The sequence below is a fragment of the Vitis vinifera genome, chromosome 4, assembly GCF_030704535.1.
Source record: "Vitis vinifera cultivar Pinot Noir 40024 chromosome 4, ASM3070453v1".
Taxonomy (NCBI): Eukaryota; Viridiplantae; Streptophyta; class Magnoliopsida; order Vitales; family Vitaceae; genus Vitis; species Vitis vinifera.
This window is the reverse complement of record NC_081808.1, coordinates 21347610-21365843: the sequence shown is the minus strand read 5'-3', so window position 1 is coordinate 21365843 and position 18234 is coordinate 21347610. Positions and strand designations below refer to the sequence as shown.

Here is an 18234-nt window from a genome sequence, read left to right as displayed (position 1 = left end):
ATTTTATTGCTGGCATTCATTTTGGTGGATCAAAAAACAGCGAAAAAAATGTAAAATATAGCACCTATTGATATATAGTAACACTTTGGTCGATGGTAATGTCATAGTGCATAAACTCTTTGGTGAGGACACCACAAGGGTTGGTATAACAATGGTAAAAATCTTGTATATATAGCTGACAACCATCTTTTTTTTCTACTGTTTTACTAACAGAAAGAGAGATGATCCAGAACTTCCAGGATGGCACCCTATATATTGTTGGGCTTCAAAATAAGATGATAAAAGGAAACATCAAAAGGGAATGAAGTAACCTGAAGTTTGCTCATTTCGTTCAGAAATTTTGACTGCTTGAGGACAAGGCCATCAAATGTTAAAGGAGCTTCCTCAGGACCTTCAGGAACATCAGTAACTTGGTGCTGCATCCCAGAATGATCTGGAAGAGAACCTGAGACCACAAGGGGTGGCACCCTAGCAGAGTTTGGAGCAAGTGTAATTGGTTTATCCTCGACTAGAATTGCTAGAAGAAGATCTAGCCCTTGTTTGAGCCAGAAGACATCACTCAAAGCTTCCCAATCTTGATATTGGATAATGTACTGCAGCCTTGTGAATAATGTCTTCCCAAGAGATTCATGATAAAGTGAAAAAAATTTCATCCTAACTTCAGGATCCCTTGCCCTTAAACCAAGCATAAATTGCCTTTCCACCTTCTGAAACACTTCTTGCCGTAGGGACAGAGGATATCTGGAGGTCAAGAAAATTATTAAATTGATGTCCTAATCAAATCATTTTATAAATTCAAAATAAATCACTCACTTATTCAAATCAGCACAAATTCCATAAAGAAGCTGAAGATATTTCTGGTCCCACTCTTCTAGAGCACTTGGAGAGAAGTTCTGCTTTTCAACTTGTGAAAGCTTCTGAAGAAAGGAGACTATTTCCTTTGAAGTAAGAAACCCACTTGAGGCACTTGAAGTTCCAGGCTTGTTGAAGACATCTTCAATCCAGCCCTTTACTACATCAAGTATGCATAGAAGCACACTGGCATCGGTACCTTTCTCAGACAACAATGCATTCAGGATCTGAGTTATAGTTCGTTTGCACTCCGGAACAAGCATGACCCTTTCACTAATTAGTTTCAAGACAGACTTTAGATTAGAGATAACTGCTCCGATATCAGCACCTTGACGAGAAGAAGTGACTGCAGAATCTGGATCTGTTCGTTGACCCTGCCACAAAGGATAACTTCCTTGACATAGATACAATGGAAGGGAAAGGCAAAACCATGCATAATGTATCACACCAAAAAAGAAGAGGAAAAATACAATAAAATTATAGAAGTTCCCTTAAATATCCGATAGATGCTTTTTAGAAAAAAGATATAAAATAATAAAATAAAATAAAAATATGAAGATCTTTTGCAAATCCCCTCAAGAGCAAAGTTAAAAGCTAAGTTTGAATGTCACAAATTGGATCCATGTCCAACTTAGCGAACATAATCATTTAAGCCAGATATGCTAAAATACATAAGACCTGGATGTGGGCATTTCAGATTCAGCCTGTATTGCATGTTCAGCAACTGGTCTTGTATCCAAAAGAAACATCATTCTATTACATTTTATAAACCCTTTTTCAGGTACTAATTATGTACCAACCCAGATTTAATGAATGAATTGAAGTTTGGTTTAAATAGGAGTTTGCTTGTAGTTTCACTTGAATAAACGATGCAATAGCTTATAGCCTCCTTTTTTAAAATTTCTTGACCGTTAAAATAAAGGGATACTTTTAATTACTGTTCATTCACAAAAATGGCTTCTGTCAAAGATCACACATATAAATTCCACTCCAAAATTTGCAAGACAAAGCTAACAGGAAGATCTTCAGGGTCAAATGCTTGGGTATAAACCATGAAACATACTCTGGTTTAGTGTTTAAGAGAGGCTCCCTACGGAAGGAAAGAAATTAAAGAATTTTCATGATTTTTTAAGTCCTGAATTGTAAAGTTTTAACAGGAAAACCTTTTCTTTAGGGAACCTCAGTGGGATTTAGGGTGATTGTCATAGATTGGCTAAATAATTTACAGGTTTGATGGTCAAATTTTCTTGTTTTCATTAAATATATCATGTGTGCACATGCATTAGCCTTCTTTTCTTTTCTCCATTAAGTTTCTTTTAGTTATTAAGGAATATAAACACACATAAAAACAATTAATGAATAGAATTTATAACCCCAAGATAACACAAGAACAGATAGCAACATGAAAAACAAATAATATGAGAAAATAGTGGCGTACTTGTCTCACATGAGAACTAGCCGATGTTCCCATATCTCGTGCCAGGCGTTGAAGGATGCGAACCAAGATATAGGGATCAATAAGGTTCTTTTGCACTTCAGTCAATGTTTTAATGACGAACAGCACAAAGCTAATTGAGTTAGCAGAGTTGTCTTCACCCGATGTCTGAGGAGCTGTAACAGAAGCAATCTGCTTCTGTATCAAATCCTCAACCTTTTGAAACAACATCTTCACATCTTGAGGTGTATTGGCTGCTTCTATAGGAAAAGCAACAAACACCATCTTCAACAGGGAGCACAATGACTTTCCAGCATCCAACATTTTGTACTTGAAACAGGGTTCAAGAATCTGCAAAGCATATAACTTAAAATAATTAATACCGAAATTTGGGTTGTTACACCATTATTTGTCAGGGAAAAGAAAATTGAGTGGCATAGGGACATACTTGAGAAATTTGATTGATGTTATTTCGGATGAATAAATGAGGCTGCTTCTCCAAAACCTTATTCATGACATCCAAGCCTTGTGCTAGAGCTGTTGATGGGTCCTTCGACTGAGATGGTTGAATGCTACTCAGCAGCTTCTCAAGATAATTGAATTTAACATTGGCATTTGGCCACACCTCCAAAGCTTGAGATAGTAGATCCAAAGCTTGTTTATACATAAGACTTGCTTCCTTGTCCTTGGGCTCTATGACCAAGGCTACCTATTACAGAAATCCAAATAAACACATGTGCCTTCATGATAATATGCTCTCAAATACAACAATCCTCCGAAAAAACCAAACATGACAATCCTTTATGCAATTGATCCACAAGATGATTTCAAAAATCATATTAAGCTCATATTAAAGATGCCAATATCAAACCATAACTAAATTTCATAAATCGCAAGTTATATCATATATCCAAGATCAAACACAAACCTTGGCACACCCAAGCAAAAAAAGGCAGAACTTGATACAAACTACAGACCTATGCATAACAGGTACACTCAATTCTTCCCTTCGAGCTTTGCTCTCTCGCACTTCACATCCATGTCCAATACTTGAACATGTCTATGTCCTTAGGACACCAATATAACTTGTGTCTTCAACCAGAAATTAGTCAAATTTAACCAGTGCAAGCATAAAGATATGCTTTTGTGACTTGGTGCATGCATATGCATGTATTTTTCATGTGCTTTGTTTCTCTTCTCATTTTCATTTCAACTTCCTCTGTCAGTCTAGTGATCATGTGTGAAGTGTAACATTGGGGAGTACATGCACATTAGAGGAGAAGAAAGATTTTAGCCCATGTACAGAAGCAAAACTACCATATAGAAACAAATCAGCTAAATATGTACTGATACGATGAACCGAAACTGAAGAAAAAACACACCACCAAAAGTAATTGTCTGGAAAAAGTCTATAGATGATGCTCAAGTACTGCACTTATCCAAGGCAAGTGTTGCAATCATATCTGTCATACAAGTAAATTAGTTACGTATGTATTAATATGATGATCCAAAAAGTACACCTATAGATGGTGCTCAACACCTCTCCCCCCACGTTCATAAAAACAAATCAGTTACATATGTATTGATATGGCTTCTCAAAAACTAGCACTGCACTTATTCGCACACTCTCTCTTAATTTATTATTTATCTATTTTGGCAGGCAAGGATGCAAGTGGGATATTACTGGGTTAGAGCTTCCAAATTGAACCTGTGAGGCTTTGGAAGCAGCAATCACAGACCTTATCAACAATCTAATTTGGTATTTTTTATAAATCCAACTCAGAGATGAAAGAACAAATAGAAAGAAAAACTCACCCTTATGAGAAAATTTATAATCATCTCTTCCATTGCAGCATTTGGCTTGAATTCCTCATCAGGCTGACCAGTGGATCCCGGGGTTTCTATGTTAGGAATAGATGAGGCACCACCAGGAGACATGACACAAAGGGATTGAAGGCCAGGTTCAACCTTAACTCGTTTACTTGGGTCTTCAGGAAATGTAGATGCATCCACTGGACGTTTAGGTTCAACTCCAGCAGACCCAGGATTAAATCCATCAGTACTCTGACAAGCTACATCATTATCAGTTACTACTTTAATTTCATTTTGCCTCTGCCTTTCCCACCCAACAACCAGTCCAGCAAGTTCAATAGCAAGACGCCTGTTTTCTGCTGTAGTGTTATATGGCAATCCAAGGCGGCTAAGAGAGTTTACCATCTGAGGTACAAATTGTGCTCTGCAGCTATAAAAGAGATCTGAGTGGCGGACAATGAGCTGGAAAATGTGAATCAAGTTAGGAATAGAGTGACCCTCCTCGACCAGAATTTTTTTGGTGTAGCGTATCCAAATTGGCATACGGGAATCTCCAAGAGGCAATCGCTTTGGCAGTGCTGGCATTAGGATATCAAGGGCCTGCTTGACCAGCATTTTATTTTCTGGCTGACAAGTTCTAAGAAGTGCAACAAAAACCTGCATTACATCACCATATTATTTTTTTTATGTGAAACTGAAGTGCTAAAAGAACCCACAATTAGTTACCAAATTGGACAAAAGAAGAAATATCAAGAGAAGAGAAGGTCTTCTAAGAAGCAAAGCAAAGAAACTAATAAAACAATAGATAAAACAAACGTATTACAAGATAACCCCAGGAAATGATAAGGAACCAAGAAGAAACAATAAACCTACTACATCAAATTACCTAAAGAACCTCAGTCAAGATTCATCTATAAACAACCCCTTGTGAGACAATGTGGTTCCAAATATGTCATGAGTTTACAATAGCTCTCAGGTTGCAAATATTGTCAACAAGAACACCATAAAACTCATTGGCCACAAAAAAAAAAGAAAAAAAGAAACCAAAACAAAAACAAAAACCAACCCACCATGATAATGCAAATATCAAAGTGTTAAAAGGCAGTGGAGGCACAACCCCTAAGGCTCACCTCAAGGCAAAGAGCTGGAAAGCAGCCTCACAGCTATAGCCCAAAGACAAGGGAAGTGAGACTTAAGCCTCACCTTGTTGAGATGTAGAGCCATACTCAAGGTTATTGAGACATAAGCCTCAAATATGCAATGTGTTTCACTAAGTTTTGGGCTTTTGCTATTGCCAGTCTTGCATCTGAGATTTTGGATTTTGAGGTTTGGGTCCTAAGTCTTGGGTACTACAAAGCTTTGCCGTGAAGAGTTCATTCAATTAAGTATTCATAATTTAGTGCTTAGAACCATGAATACTTGATACTAATAATTTAATATCAAAAAAATAATAATCCAACAATTATAATCATGGTTGAAAGTCACAGTATCAGTCACCGACTCAGCAAGCCCCGAGGCACATCGATATCAGGTGGTATGCAAAAAATTATAGTTTAAAAGATCAAAACAATTTAAAAAGATTACAAAAATAAATACAAATAAATAGAGTTAAAAATTAATAAAATAAACTTCTATTATATATAAAATTATTCAAATTGTGATAAAAGCATACCTTCACAATGATTTACAAAAATATTAAAAATCTAAAAAATTTAATTTAATCACTTAATTTTACATATGCATTATTGAAGATGAAAACAATAAAAAGTGAATTTATTGCTTATAAAAAAAATTAAATTAAATATTTCGAATTTTTTAATAATATTTTCAATCATTAAAAAAATACATCTAGGAATCATCTTTAAAAAAAATAAACATCATTTTTCTTTTCAAATATATTCTAAATAAAACAATTATAAAAATGGAGAATTTTTATTTGAATGAGTATATTCAAATATATCCATTTTTATATTAATATTCATTTCCTATTTTATTTATGTAAACCTAAATACTCATTATTAATTTACTATAATCCTAATTCCCATCAAATTTCCATTATCCATTTAAATACAAATATTCACCACATATTTCATTAACTACTTTAAAAACAAATACCCACCCAAATTTGTAATCCTATCAAATACCTATAACCTATTCACCTAGCAAACACCCATTCCCCTTTTTTGCACAATACCCATTTTCCCTTTAAAATGACAACTTTGAGCTCTCTATTTCTCTACACATTACTCATTTTTTAAGGCTCACAAAATAGCCCTAAAAAGATGCAAAGGGTCTGAACTCCCATACTTCTTCACTTTCATGGGTTTCGATCTTCTCCACTTATCCACCATTTTCGTTCCAACATTAACATTTTTTCCATCACCCATCACTCGAAGAGCTTAGTTTGGACATAATCTCGGGGCTATTTCAAAGTTTCTATGTGATTCACCAAGTTTATTCACGAGTCAACCAAATATTGGACTCGAGTATCGGTCTAGTACCAATCATGGCCGAGGCGGATACAACTTGACCGAGTCATACCGATCTCGACTGATATTTTGAACCCTAAGACTAAGCTCATACCTGGGGAGAGTGGAGAACTTGGAGGGGTTGGCCTTTGAGTTAGGCTACAAATTGAGTGTACTCCCGACCTCTTATTTGGGCCTTCCTCTAGGTGCCCCTCATAATTCTTTGGATGCTTGAGATGGGATGGAAGAGAGGTTTTGTAGAAGATTGACAATGTGGAAACGACAATATATTTCCAAAAGGGGGAGACTAACACTAATTAGGAATACTTTGTCTAGCTTGTTGATTTACTATATGTCTTTGATCTGAATGCCAAGGATAGTGAGATTAAGGTTGGAACAAATTCAAATGAACTTTTTATGGGGAGGAAGGACCAAGGATACTGTTTGTTCAAATAGAAGGAAAAAAGGCTTAGGAGTTAGGCGTCTTTCTTCACTCAATAAGGCCCTGCCATGCAAATGGAACTAGGGCATTACAACAAAAAAGGAGGTTTTCTAAGGACAAATTATAAGCAGAAAACATGGAGAAGAAGAAGAGGATGGTGTTCTAAGGAAGCGAGCAAGGGCTATGATGTTTGGTTACAGAAGATCATATGAAAATTTGTGGGAGGTAGTTAGTTGTAGAATATCCTTCTCTTTGGGCAATGGGAGAAAGGTAAAGTTTTGGATAGATAATTGTGTGGCAATGAACCTTTAAGTGTTTCTTTTCCCTCCTTAGTTGCCTTAGATAGTTCAAAGGAGGCTTGGGTGGTAGACTTGTGGCATCATTCTAAAGAAAGATGTGTTTGGACTCCTACTTTCTCTAGGCGCCTAAATGATTGGGAGATTAAGGTTGTGGAGCACTTCTTGGCAAGGCTACAAGAGGGGGCGACAGTTAAAGGTGGAGAGGACAAGATGTGTTGGTTGGAAACAAAGTGGAACTTTCTCCATCAAGTCCCTTTACTCTAGCATGGAAGTGGGGAGATTAAAGCCATTCCTAGTAGGTATTGTGTGGAATGCTTGGGTTCCACCTAAGGTGAGCTTTTTCACTTGGAAGGCAACTTAGGGAAAAGTTTTGACTCTTGATCAGCTACAACGGAGAGGTTGGACATTGGTCAATAGATGCTTTCTATGTCACATTCGCTAGGAGTCAATTGACAACATCCTTTTGCATTGTAAAAAGGCAAGGGTGATGTGGCAGATTTTGCTCTCTTTTTGGTATTTCATTGGTGATTCACTTCCCTATCAAAGAAACTCTATTAGATTGCATGGCTCATTTGTTAGGAGGAAGTGAAAACAAGTTTGCGAAGCAGCTCCTTAATGCCTTTTATGGATGTGAAAAGAGAGAAAGGGAGAATCCCTAATTTTTGTTATTAAAAAACTGTTAATAATACACATTAGACTTGAGTATGTATATACATGTTAGTGGGACCCACAATACAATAAGGAAAGAAAAGGAAAAGTAAAACTGTACACTATCTAACACTCCCCTTCAAGCTGGAGCATATATGTTATATGCACAAAACTTGTTACAAATGTATTTAATTCTAGGACCTCTAAGAGATTTAGTAAAAATATCTGCTAGTTGATCATTTGAATTGACAAAACTAGTCGCCACACATCCTGATGTAATCTTCTCTCTAATGAAGTGACAGTCAACTTCAATGTGTTTGGTCCTTTCATGGAAGACTGGATTGGATGCAATATGCAAAGCGGCTTGATTATCACAGATGAACTTCATCTATTCATCCTTTCCAAATCTCAACTCCCGAAGAAGATATTTCAGCCATATGAATTCACATGTTGCCAGAGCCATAGCTCGATACTCGACTTCAGCACTAGATCTGGCCACTACATCTTGTTTCTTACTCTTCCAGGATATTAGGTTACCTCCAATAAAAACACAATACCCGGAAGTGGAGCATCTATCTGTGGGTGAGCCAGCCCAATCTGCATCTGTGTAACCAACAACCTGGATATGACCTCTGTTCTCGTACAACACACATTGGCCTGGTGTGCTTTTGATATATCGAATAATGCGGATTACAACATCCCAATGGCTATCACATGGTGACTATAGGAATTGACTAACAACACTCACAGGAAAAGAAATGTCTGGACAAGTAATGGTGAGGTAGTTCAGTTTACCTACAAATCGCCGATATCTCCCAGGATCTCCTAAAGGCTCCCCCTGTCCTGATATAAGTTTGACATTTGGATCCATAGGAGTGTCTACCGGTTTACAGTCTAACATACCGGTTTCTTCCAAGATGTCTAAAGCATACTTCATTTGGAAAAGAACCACACCGGAACTGGATTGAGCTATCTCAATCCCTAAGAAATACTTGAGTTTCCCCAAGTCTTTAGTCTAAAAGTGGGTGAAAAGGTGTTGCTTTAGTTTCTGAACACCATTCTAATCACTGCCTGTAATGACGATGTCGTCCATATAAACTACCAAATAAATACACTGCCCTGAAGAGTTATGACGATAGAAAACGGAATGGTCTGCTGTATTGCGAAACATGCCAAACTCCTGAACAACAAAACTAAAACGATTAAACCATGCTCGAGGAGATTGTTTCAAGCCATATAGAGAACAGCGTAACCTGCACACTAAACCAGACTCCCCCTGAGCAACAAAACCAGGTGGTTGCTCCATATAAACTTCCTCAGCAAGATCCCCATGAAGGAAAGCATTTTTAATATCTAACTGATAAAGAGGCCAAAAACGCATAGCAGCCATGGAGAGCAATAGACGAACAGAAGCTATCTTGGCAACAAGAGAGAAAGTGTCACCATAATCAGAACCATAAACTTGAGCATAGCCTTTAGCAACTAAGCGGGCCTTAAGGCGATCAACCTGACCATTAGGGCTAACCTTAACAGTGTAGACCCAACGACAATCAACTATAGATTTACCAGAGGGTAAAACAACAAGATCCAAAGTGTCATTGGAGTGTAAAGCAGTCATTTCATCTACCATTGCCTGTCGCCAGCCTGGATGGGAAAGAGCCTTAAGGGTGCTCTTGAGAAGAGAAACAGAAGATATAGCAGAAACAAATGCAGAATAGGGTGAAGATAATCGATGGTAACTCAAAAAATTGTAAATGGGATGAGGATTACGAGTAGATCGATTACCTTTCCAAAAAGCAATGGGTAAGTCAGCAAAAGGAGGCAGAGCCGGGGCAGGAGAAGCCGAAGGGATAGAAAGTGAGTCAGCAGGTACCTCAGCCAAAGAATGAGGAACAGCGACACGATGACGGCGATGATAAACCTGAAGTAAGCGAGAAGGCACTGCATCAGGTGGGGAGCTAATGGGAAGGAGTAAAACTTCAGAAACAGGAAAAGACTCAGAGGTGGAGAAGAATGGTGAGTCCTCAAAGAAGAGGACATCAGCGGAGAGAAAGTAGCAATGAGTCTCAAAGGAATAACAACGATAACCCTTTTGAAGTCTGGAGTATCCCAAGAAGATGCATTTTGTGGCTTTGGCAAAAAGTTTGTCCTGTCCAGGAGTGAGAATATGAACAAAGCAAGTACAACCAAAAATACGAGGAGGAAGGAAATAAAGTGGTTGGTTAGGGAAAAGAAGGGAATGAGGAATCTAATCGTGTAATACAGATGAGGGCATATGATTAATCAAATAACATGCTGTAAGAACAGCGTCCCCCCAAAAACGAGAAGGAACATTACTATGGAGAAGGAGAGTATGAGCTGTCTCAACAAGATGTCGATTCTTACGTTCAGCTACCCCATTTTGTTGAGGAGTATGAGCACAAGAAGACTGATGAAGGATCCCATGTTGGGACATAAATGAAGTAAATGGTGCAAAAAAATATTCTCTGGCATTGTCATTGCGTAACACACGAATAGAAATATTGAACTGGGTTTGGATTTCAGAATAAAATTTCTAGAAAATAAAGAATAACTCAACTCGATTTTTCATTAAAAATAACTAAGTACATCAAGAATAGTCATCAATGAAAGTGACAAAATACTGAAATACTAAAGTAGACGCGGTCCAACAAGGACCCCAAACATCAGTGTGGACAAGTTCAAAAGGAGACTTTGCCCGATTATTCAAACGCTTTGGGAACGGGACACGAGTATGTTTCCCAAGCTGACAGGACTCACACGCAAGCGACAACAAAGATGAAAAACGAGGAACCATTTTCTGGAACTTGGATAGACTAGGGTGGCCCAGGCGACTGTGAATGAGAAGGGGAGCATCAGTGGAAATGCAAACTGCAGGAGTTGAAGGCGAGGTGAGGTGATAGAGGCTTTGAGACTCACGTCCTATGTCAATCGTCTTCCCCGTACTCCGGTCCTGCAAGGTCACAAATTTATTAGAAAAAGTAATAGAGCAGTTAAGAGTACGAGTGATTTTGCTGATGGAGATAAGATTAAAGGAACACTCAGGAGTATAAAGGACAGAAGTGAGAGGTAGAGAAGGGAGAGGATGTGTCAAACCAATGCCTTTAGCCACAGTTTAAGAACCATTAGCTAAGGTAACAGTAGATAAGGCAGAGATAGTAGTAATAGAAAAGAAAAGATACTTATTACTAGATATGTGATCAAAAGCGCCAGAATCTAGAATCCAAGGTCCAAGAGAAGATGTGTGGGTAAGACAAGCAGAAGCATTACCAGTCTGGGCAACAGAAGCATTACCAGTCTGGGCAACAGAAGCAACAGAAGCTGACTTGGTGGCCTGATAGCGGAGATAGTCATCATACTCACTGTCAGTGAGGGAAATACCCTGAGATGTGGAGGAACTCGGAGGCTGAGGCGGCTAAGGATCAGATGACTGGGCCACGTGGGCAGTGCGGGGAGGCCGCCCATGTAACTGATAACACCGATCACGAGTGTGGCCAAGCTTATTGCAATAGGTGCAATGAGGACGTTGGCCTTTACCTCAGTTACCACTGCGTCCTCCTCGAGAATTAGTTTGAGAAACTAACACAGAAGAATCTGAAGTGTTATTAGATGGCAAAGTCTGAGTGGAGGAGATACGGAGGAGGCGAGCAAACACATCATCCAAGGATGGAATGGAGGAACTGCCAAGAATCTGATCGCGGACGGTCTCAAGATCTGGACGGAGGCCAATAAGCGTAAGAACCATGAAGAACTTGTCAATCTGTATTCGTTGATCCCCAACATCAGTAGTAAGAGGCATCACGGTCAAGAATTCCTCCTTAAGAGAGGCAATTTGGCCAATATAAGTAGATAAATCCATGTCTTGTTGTCTGACATTGACAATAGAAGAAGCCACCTTATAAAGACGTTGGATATCATTCGTGTATAGCCCTTTCGCCTGATTCCAAAATTTAAAGCATGTTTTGTAGGCCCGAAGATGAAGCAAAATCTTAGGATCAACTGATTGTCATAACACACTACATAACTGTGCATCTATCTTCCTTCATTGTACTCTGTCAACCTCAGGGATATCCGCCTCCTGCGTAACAAGGTGATCCTCATAACCTTGACCTATAAACCAAAGCTCCACAGAGGAAGACCAGGACAAATAATTTTCACTGCCAACCAATTTCTCCGAAGTAATTATAGGAGATCCAGATATAATAGAGGAAAAAATGGAACTTTTAGTAGTCATATCTACTTATCTGGAGAACGAAATATGTTTGGATCAAAGAGAGCCCTAATACGACTTCAGATCGTGCCTGAAAGAAGAAAAAACCGAGGATCCGTGGCTGTGAGAGACCAAATAGTAAAGAAAAACAAATGTGGCACTACTAGAAGGGTAGAAGAACACTTCCTAACACATGTGCAGGGCTCGAGGTGGAGAGGAAGTCATCGGAGGTCGCCGGAAAGGCTGTTTAGAGGGCTGGCAGAGACAAAAAAACCATAAAAAATGCACTTGTAGGGCTCGGATGGCACAAGCACAGATGGAGAGTGGCTAGACAGCGTCAAGCGAGGCTGGAGGTGGAAGCGCGTGGTCAGAAAGTGCTCCACGCGCCGGCATGTGAGGTTCAGGCCGCCGGAGAAGAAACGTGCGTGCCGGCGCGTGACTGAGAATCTCCCTCCGATGCTTTGACAAAACTTGAAGATCTCCTCCTTGCGCACCTGATGGTATGGTCGGTGTCGGAAAAGGACTTCGTCGGGAAAAGTCGCCGGCGGTGAGGGTTTTCTGACGGCGATACGATTGATCGGAAAGCTTTAGGAAATGGGAAAGGTGACCGGAATGAAACACAGTCACTGAAAGGTTTCCCAATATTGATTCACGAATAAATCGAAAATAATTAGGTTTTTTTTTCTCCCTAGGCTCTGATACCATGTGAAAAGAGAGCAAATGGAGAATCCCTAATTTTTGTTATTAAAAAACTGTTAATAATACACATTGGACTTGGGTATATATATACATGTTAGTGGGACCCACAATACAATAAGGAAAGAAAAGGAAAAGTAAAACTGTACACTATCTAACAATGGATAATTTGGAAGGAGAGAAATAGAAGAACGTTTGAGAATATGGAACTCTTTGATCACCCATCAAAAAAGAAAAAGAGAATGTGGAGCTCTATGATCAAAGATTGAAAGTCCTGTTTCTATGTTGTTTGATTTCATGGTCCAAATTGTTTATCAAAGAAAGATCGATGTCCTTATTTGATTTCATTGATTGGTTGAGTTCATTTTGAGGGAGTAGTTTTTTGTTTTCCCAATCCTTTTTTAGGCACTTTTCAACGACTATTGTATGCATCATGTGTGCTTTGGTGTGCCCCTTTTAGCGTTTTTCATTACTATTTACTATTTATCTATCAAAAAAAAAAAAGAGGTAGTTTCCAAGGCTTTGTTTAGGTTGTTGTAAGCAGGCTTGGTTTACAAGCAAAAAGTTCATCGTAGGGCTTTCTGATTTTTTCTAGGTCTTGAGGGTGTTTTTTTATTTTGGGTTGTGGTTTGTTGTTTCCCTCCCTTTGCTTGCCTTATGGCGCATTTTGTATTACTCCATGTGTACTTTGTGTGCCTTTTCCAAGGGCTCTTAATATATATCTGCTTCATTTATTCATCCAAAAAATTAAAAAAAAAAAAAATTGCCCACAAGACTGATTAGCCTAAAGTCCTATCTTCCACCCCTTTCTTCTTAGGAATGAGAACCAAAAATGTTGCATTAAGGCTACATTCAATAGCCTTCGAATGAAATTTCCCAACTAGCTGCATCACCTCTCTTCCTACTAAGGCAAAGGAAACTTCCAAAATGCCACTGAGAAACCACTGTCTGAGCCTAGCATAAACTTAACACCCCACTTACCTACCAAACAAAACATCTCAAGGCTTTCATCTTTACTTGAAAAGTGTTCTTCTACCTTTCCGGTCCATGACAAAATACGGAATGGCATCATCACAAGTATCCAGCGTCACGTCACCAGAATCAGGGGGCAGATCTGAAATTCCAAACCTTGGTGGCAATGATTCCTCTCCTATTCTCATCACAGGACACAAATTAAATGGCCATAACTATTTACAGTGGTCACAATCTGTGTTGCTGTTCATTTGCGGTAAAGGAAAGGATGAGTACCTCACTAGAGAAGCAGTCATGCCAGAAACTACAGAACCGGGTTTCAGGAAGTGGAAGATTGAAAACAGCATGATCATGTCATGGCTTATCAATTCCATGAACAATGACATAGGCGAAAATTTCTTGTTGTTTGGGACTGCAAAGGACATATGGGATGCAGCCAAAGAAACTTACTCAAGTTCTGAAAATACTTCAGAACTGTTTCAGATTGAATCAGCTCTACATGACTTCCGCCAAGGAGAGCAGTCAGTTACTCAGTATTACAACACACTCACAAGGTATTGGCAGCAACTTGACTTATTTGAGACTCACTCATGGAAATGTTCGGATGATGCAGCAACATACAGGCAAATTGTGGAACAAAAGAGACTGTTCAAGTTCTTCCTAGGACTAAACAGGGAATTGGATGATGTTAGAGGCCGAATCATGGGCATTAAACCCCTGCCAAGTCTCAGGGAGGCTTTTTCAGAGGTTAGACGTGAAGAAAGTAGACAGAAAGTGATGATGGGATCAAAAGAGCAACCTGCCCCAACATTGGATGCCTCTGCCCTTGCGGCTCGGTCATTTAATAGTAGTGGTGGAGATCGTCAGAAACGGGATAGGCCTTGGTGTGATTATTGTAAGAAACCAGGCCATTATAAGGAGACTTGCTGGAAGCTTCATGGCAAACCTGCTGATTGGAAACCAAAGCCACGGTTTGACAGAGATGGCAGAGCACACGTGGCTACCAACTCTGAGAGCACCTCTGTTCCCGAGCCGAGTCCATTCAACAAAGAGCAGATGGAGATGCTACAGAAATTATTAAGCCAAGTTGGCAGTGGCAGTACTACCGGTGTAGCCTTCACTGCTAATCGAGGAGGAATGAGGCCGTGGATAGTAGACACAGGTGCTTCTGATCACATGACAGGAGATGCTGCCATTCTTCAAAATTACAAGCCAAGTAATGGTCATTCATCCGTCCATATTGCTGATGGTTCAAAGTCAAAAATTGCCGAGACAGGTTCTATAAAACTTACTAAAGACTTATATCTTGACTCTGTCCTCCATGTTCCAAACTTGGATTGCAATCTTTTGTCCATTAGCAAATTGGCTCATGATCTCCAATGTGTTACTAAATTCTATCCAAACTTGTGTGTTTTTCAGGACTTGAAATCGGGGAAGATGATTGGCAGTGCTGAACTGTGTTCCGGGCTCTACCTCCTTTCATGTGGCCAATTCTCCAACCAAGTCTCTCAAGCAAGTTGCGTACAGTCTCAGAGTATGTCAGAGTCTTTCAATTCTGTGTCAAATTCTAAGGTCAATAAAGATAGTGAGATTATAATGTTACACTATCGCCTTGGTCATCCTAGCTTTGTTTACCTTGCAAAATTGTTTCCCAGATTATTTATCAATAAAAATCCAGCATCTTATCACTGTGAAATTTGTCAGTTTGCAAAGCATACTCGAACAGTATATCCTCAAATCCCATACAAACCTTCGACTGTTTTCTCTCTAGTACATAGTGATGTGTGGGGTCCCTCCCGGATAAAAAATATTTCTGGCACTCGATGGTTTGTGACATTCGTTGATGATCATACTCGGGTAACATGGGTTTTCCTTATGAAAGAAAAGTCAGAGGTCGGGCACATTTTTCAAACCTTCAATCGTATGGTTCAAAATCAATTCAATTCCAAAATACAAGTCCTCAAGTCAGATAATGCAAAGGAATACTTTACTAGTAGTCTCAGTACTTATCTTCAAAATCATGGCATTATCCACATAAGTTCTTGCGTTGACACCCCACAACAAAATGGGGTGGCCGAACGCAAGAATAGACATCTCTTGGAGGTTGCCCGGTGCCTTATGTTTTCCTCTAATGTTCCAAACTATTTCTGGGGGGAAGCTATTCTCACAGCTACCTATTTGATTAACCGTATGCCATCCAGAGTGCTTACCTTTCAATCCCCACATCAACTTTTCTTAAAACAGTTTCCTCACACCCATGCCGCCTCTTCTGATTTACCACTCAAAGTATTTGGTTGTACGGCATTCGTTCATGTGTATCCTCAAAATCGTAGCAAATTTGCTCCTCGAGCAAATAAGTGCATTTTTCTAGGGTATTCTCCAACCCAAAAAGGGTACAAATGCTATTCTCCAACCAACAAAAGATTTTACACCACCATGGACGTCTCTTTCTTTGAACATGTCTTCTTCTATCCCAAATCTCATGTTCAGGGGGAGAGCATGAATGAACATCAAGTTTGGGAGTCTTTTCTTGATGGTGTACCTTCTTTTCACTCAGAGTCACCAAATCCTTCCCAATTCGCGCCCACTGAGTTGTCCACACCCATGCCGCCATCAGTTCAGCCAGCCCAGCACACAAATGTTCCTTCTCCCGTGACCATCCAGTCTCCCATGCCTATTCAACCTATAGCCCCACAACTTGCTAATGAGAACTTACAAGTTTACATCAGGAGGAGGAAAAGACAGGAATTAGAGCACGGATCACAGTCAACATGTGGCCAATATATTGACTCCAATTCAAGTCTTCCTGAAGAGAACATAGGTGAGGATAGGGCTGGAGAGGAGTTAATTCCCAGCATTGATGATTCTACTTTGCCAATTGCATTGAGGAAGGGTGTTAGGAGATGTACAGATCATCCAATTGGAAATTATGTTACGTATGAAGGGTTATCACCATCTTACAGAGCATTTGCTACTTCTCTTGATGATACTCAGGTTCCCAACACAATACAAGAGGCATTAAAAATTTCAGAATGGAAGAAGGCAGTACAAGATGAGATTGATGCACTTGAGAAGAATGGGACGTGGACTATCACAGATTTGCCGGTTGGGAAGAGGCCTGTGGGGTGCAAGTGGATTTTCACCATAAAATACAAAGCAGATGGATCAGTCGAAAGATTCAAGGCTCGTTTGGTAGCTAGAGGGTTTACACAATCCTATGGGATAGACTATCAGGAGACTTTTGCTCCTGTTGCAAAACTGAACACTATCAGGATCCTTCTCTCATTGGCTGTCAATCAAGATTGGTGCTTGCAACAACTGGACATAAAAAATGCGTTTCTAAATGGGGACCTAGAAGAGGAAGTCTACATGGAAATACCACCTGGTTTCGAAGAAAGTATGGCAAAGAATCAGGTTTGCAAACTCCAAAAATCATTGTACGGCCTTAAACAATCTCCTCGAGCCTGGTTTGATAGATTCACAAAAGCAGTCCTGAAGCTGGGCTACAAACAAGGTCAGGCTGATCATACTCTATTTGTCAAGAAATCTCATGCCGGGAAATTGGCCATATTGATAGTCTATGTCGATGATATTATTCTATCTGGAAATGATATGGGGGAGTTACAGAATTTGAAGAAGTATTTGTCAGAAGAGTTTGAAGTTAAAGACCTTGGAAATTTGAAATATTTCCTTGGTATGGAAGTGGCTAGATCAAGGAAAGGAATCGTAGTCTCTCAAAGAAAATACATACTCGATCTTCTTAAGGAGACCGGTATGCTTGGATGCAAACCAATTGATACTCCTATGGAGAGTCAGAAGAAACTTGGTATCGAGAAAGAAAGTACACCGGTAGACAGGGGGAGATATCAGCGGCTTGTCGGGCGCTTGATTTATCTCTCACACACTCGGCCAGATATTGGCTTTGCAGTGAGTGCTGTAAGTCAATTCATGCACAGCCCCACTGAGGAACACATGGAAGCAGTCTACAGGATTCTTAGATATTTAAAAATGACACCAGGGAAAGGCCTATTCTTCAGAAAGACAGAGAACCGTGACACTGAAGTATACTCAGATGCGGATTGGGCAGGAAACATCATTGACAGGCGGTCCACTTTCGGATATTGTTCTTTTGTCTGGGGAAATCTTGTTACCTGGAGGAGTAAGAAGCAATCAGTTGTAGCCAGAAGTAGTGCAGAAGCTGAGTACAGAGCTCTTGCACAGGGAATCTGTGAAGGGATTTGGATAAAAAGGGTTCTTAGTGAACTGGGACAAACGAGTTCATCTCCAATTCTGATGATGTGTGATAATCAGGCAGCTATAAGCATAGCAAAGAACCCCGTGCATCATGACAGGACCAAGCATGTTGAGATTGACAGACACTT

The 18234-nt window shown here is 39.6% G+C and overlaps 1 protein-coding gene across 1 annotated transcript in view; it reads right to left on the bottom strand.

Moving 5' to 3' along the window:
• The window catches only part of LOC100255847 (transcription-associated protein 1), a 55089-nt gene that overhangs the window by 6130 nt on the left and 30725 nt on the right, over positions 1 to 18234 (bottom strand). Inside the window, exons 22-26 of the mRNA XM_003631847.4 lie at positions 4103 to 4756; positions 2736 to 2996; positions 2291 to 2638; positions 814 to 1226; positions 312 to 741 (exon numbers count right to left, since the gene is read on the bottom strand). Coding sequence (XP_003631895.1) covers positions 312 to 741; positions 814 to 1226; positions 2291 to 2638; positions 2736 to 2996; positions 4103 to 4756 — 2106 coding nt within the window. The remainder of the gene's footprint in view (positions 1 to 311; positions 742 to 813; positions 1227 to 2290; positions 2639 to 2735; positions 2997 to 4102; positions 4757 to 18234) is intronic.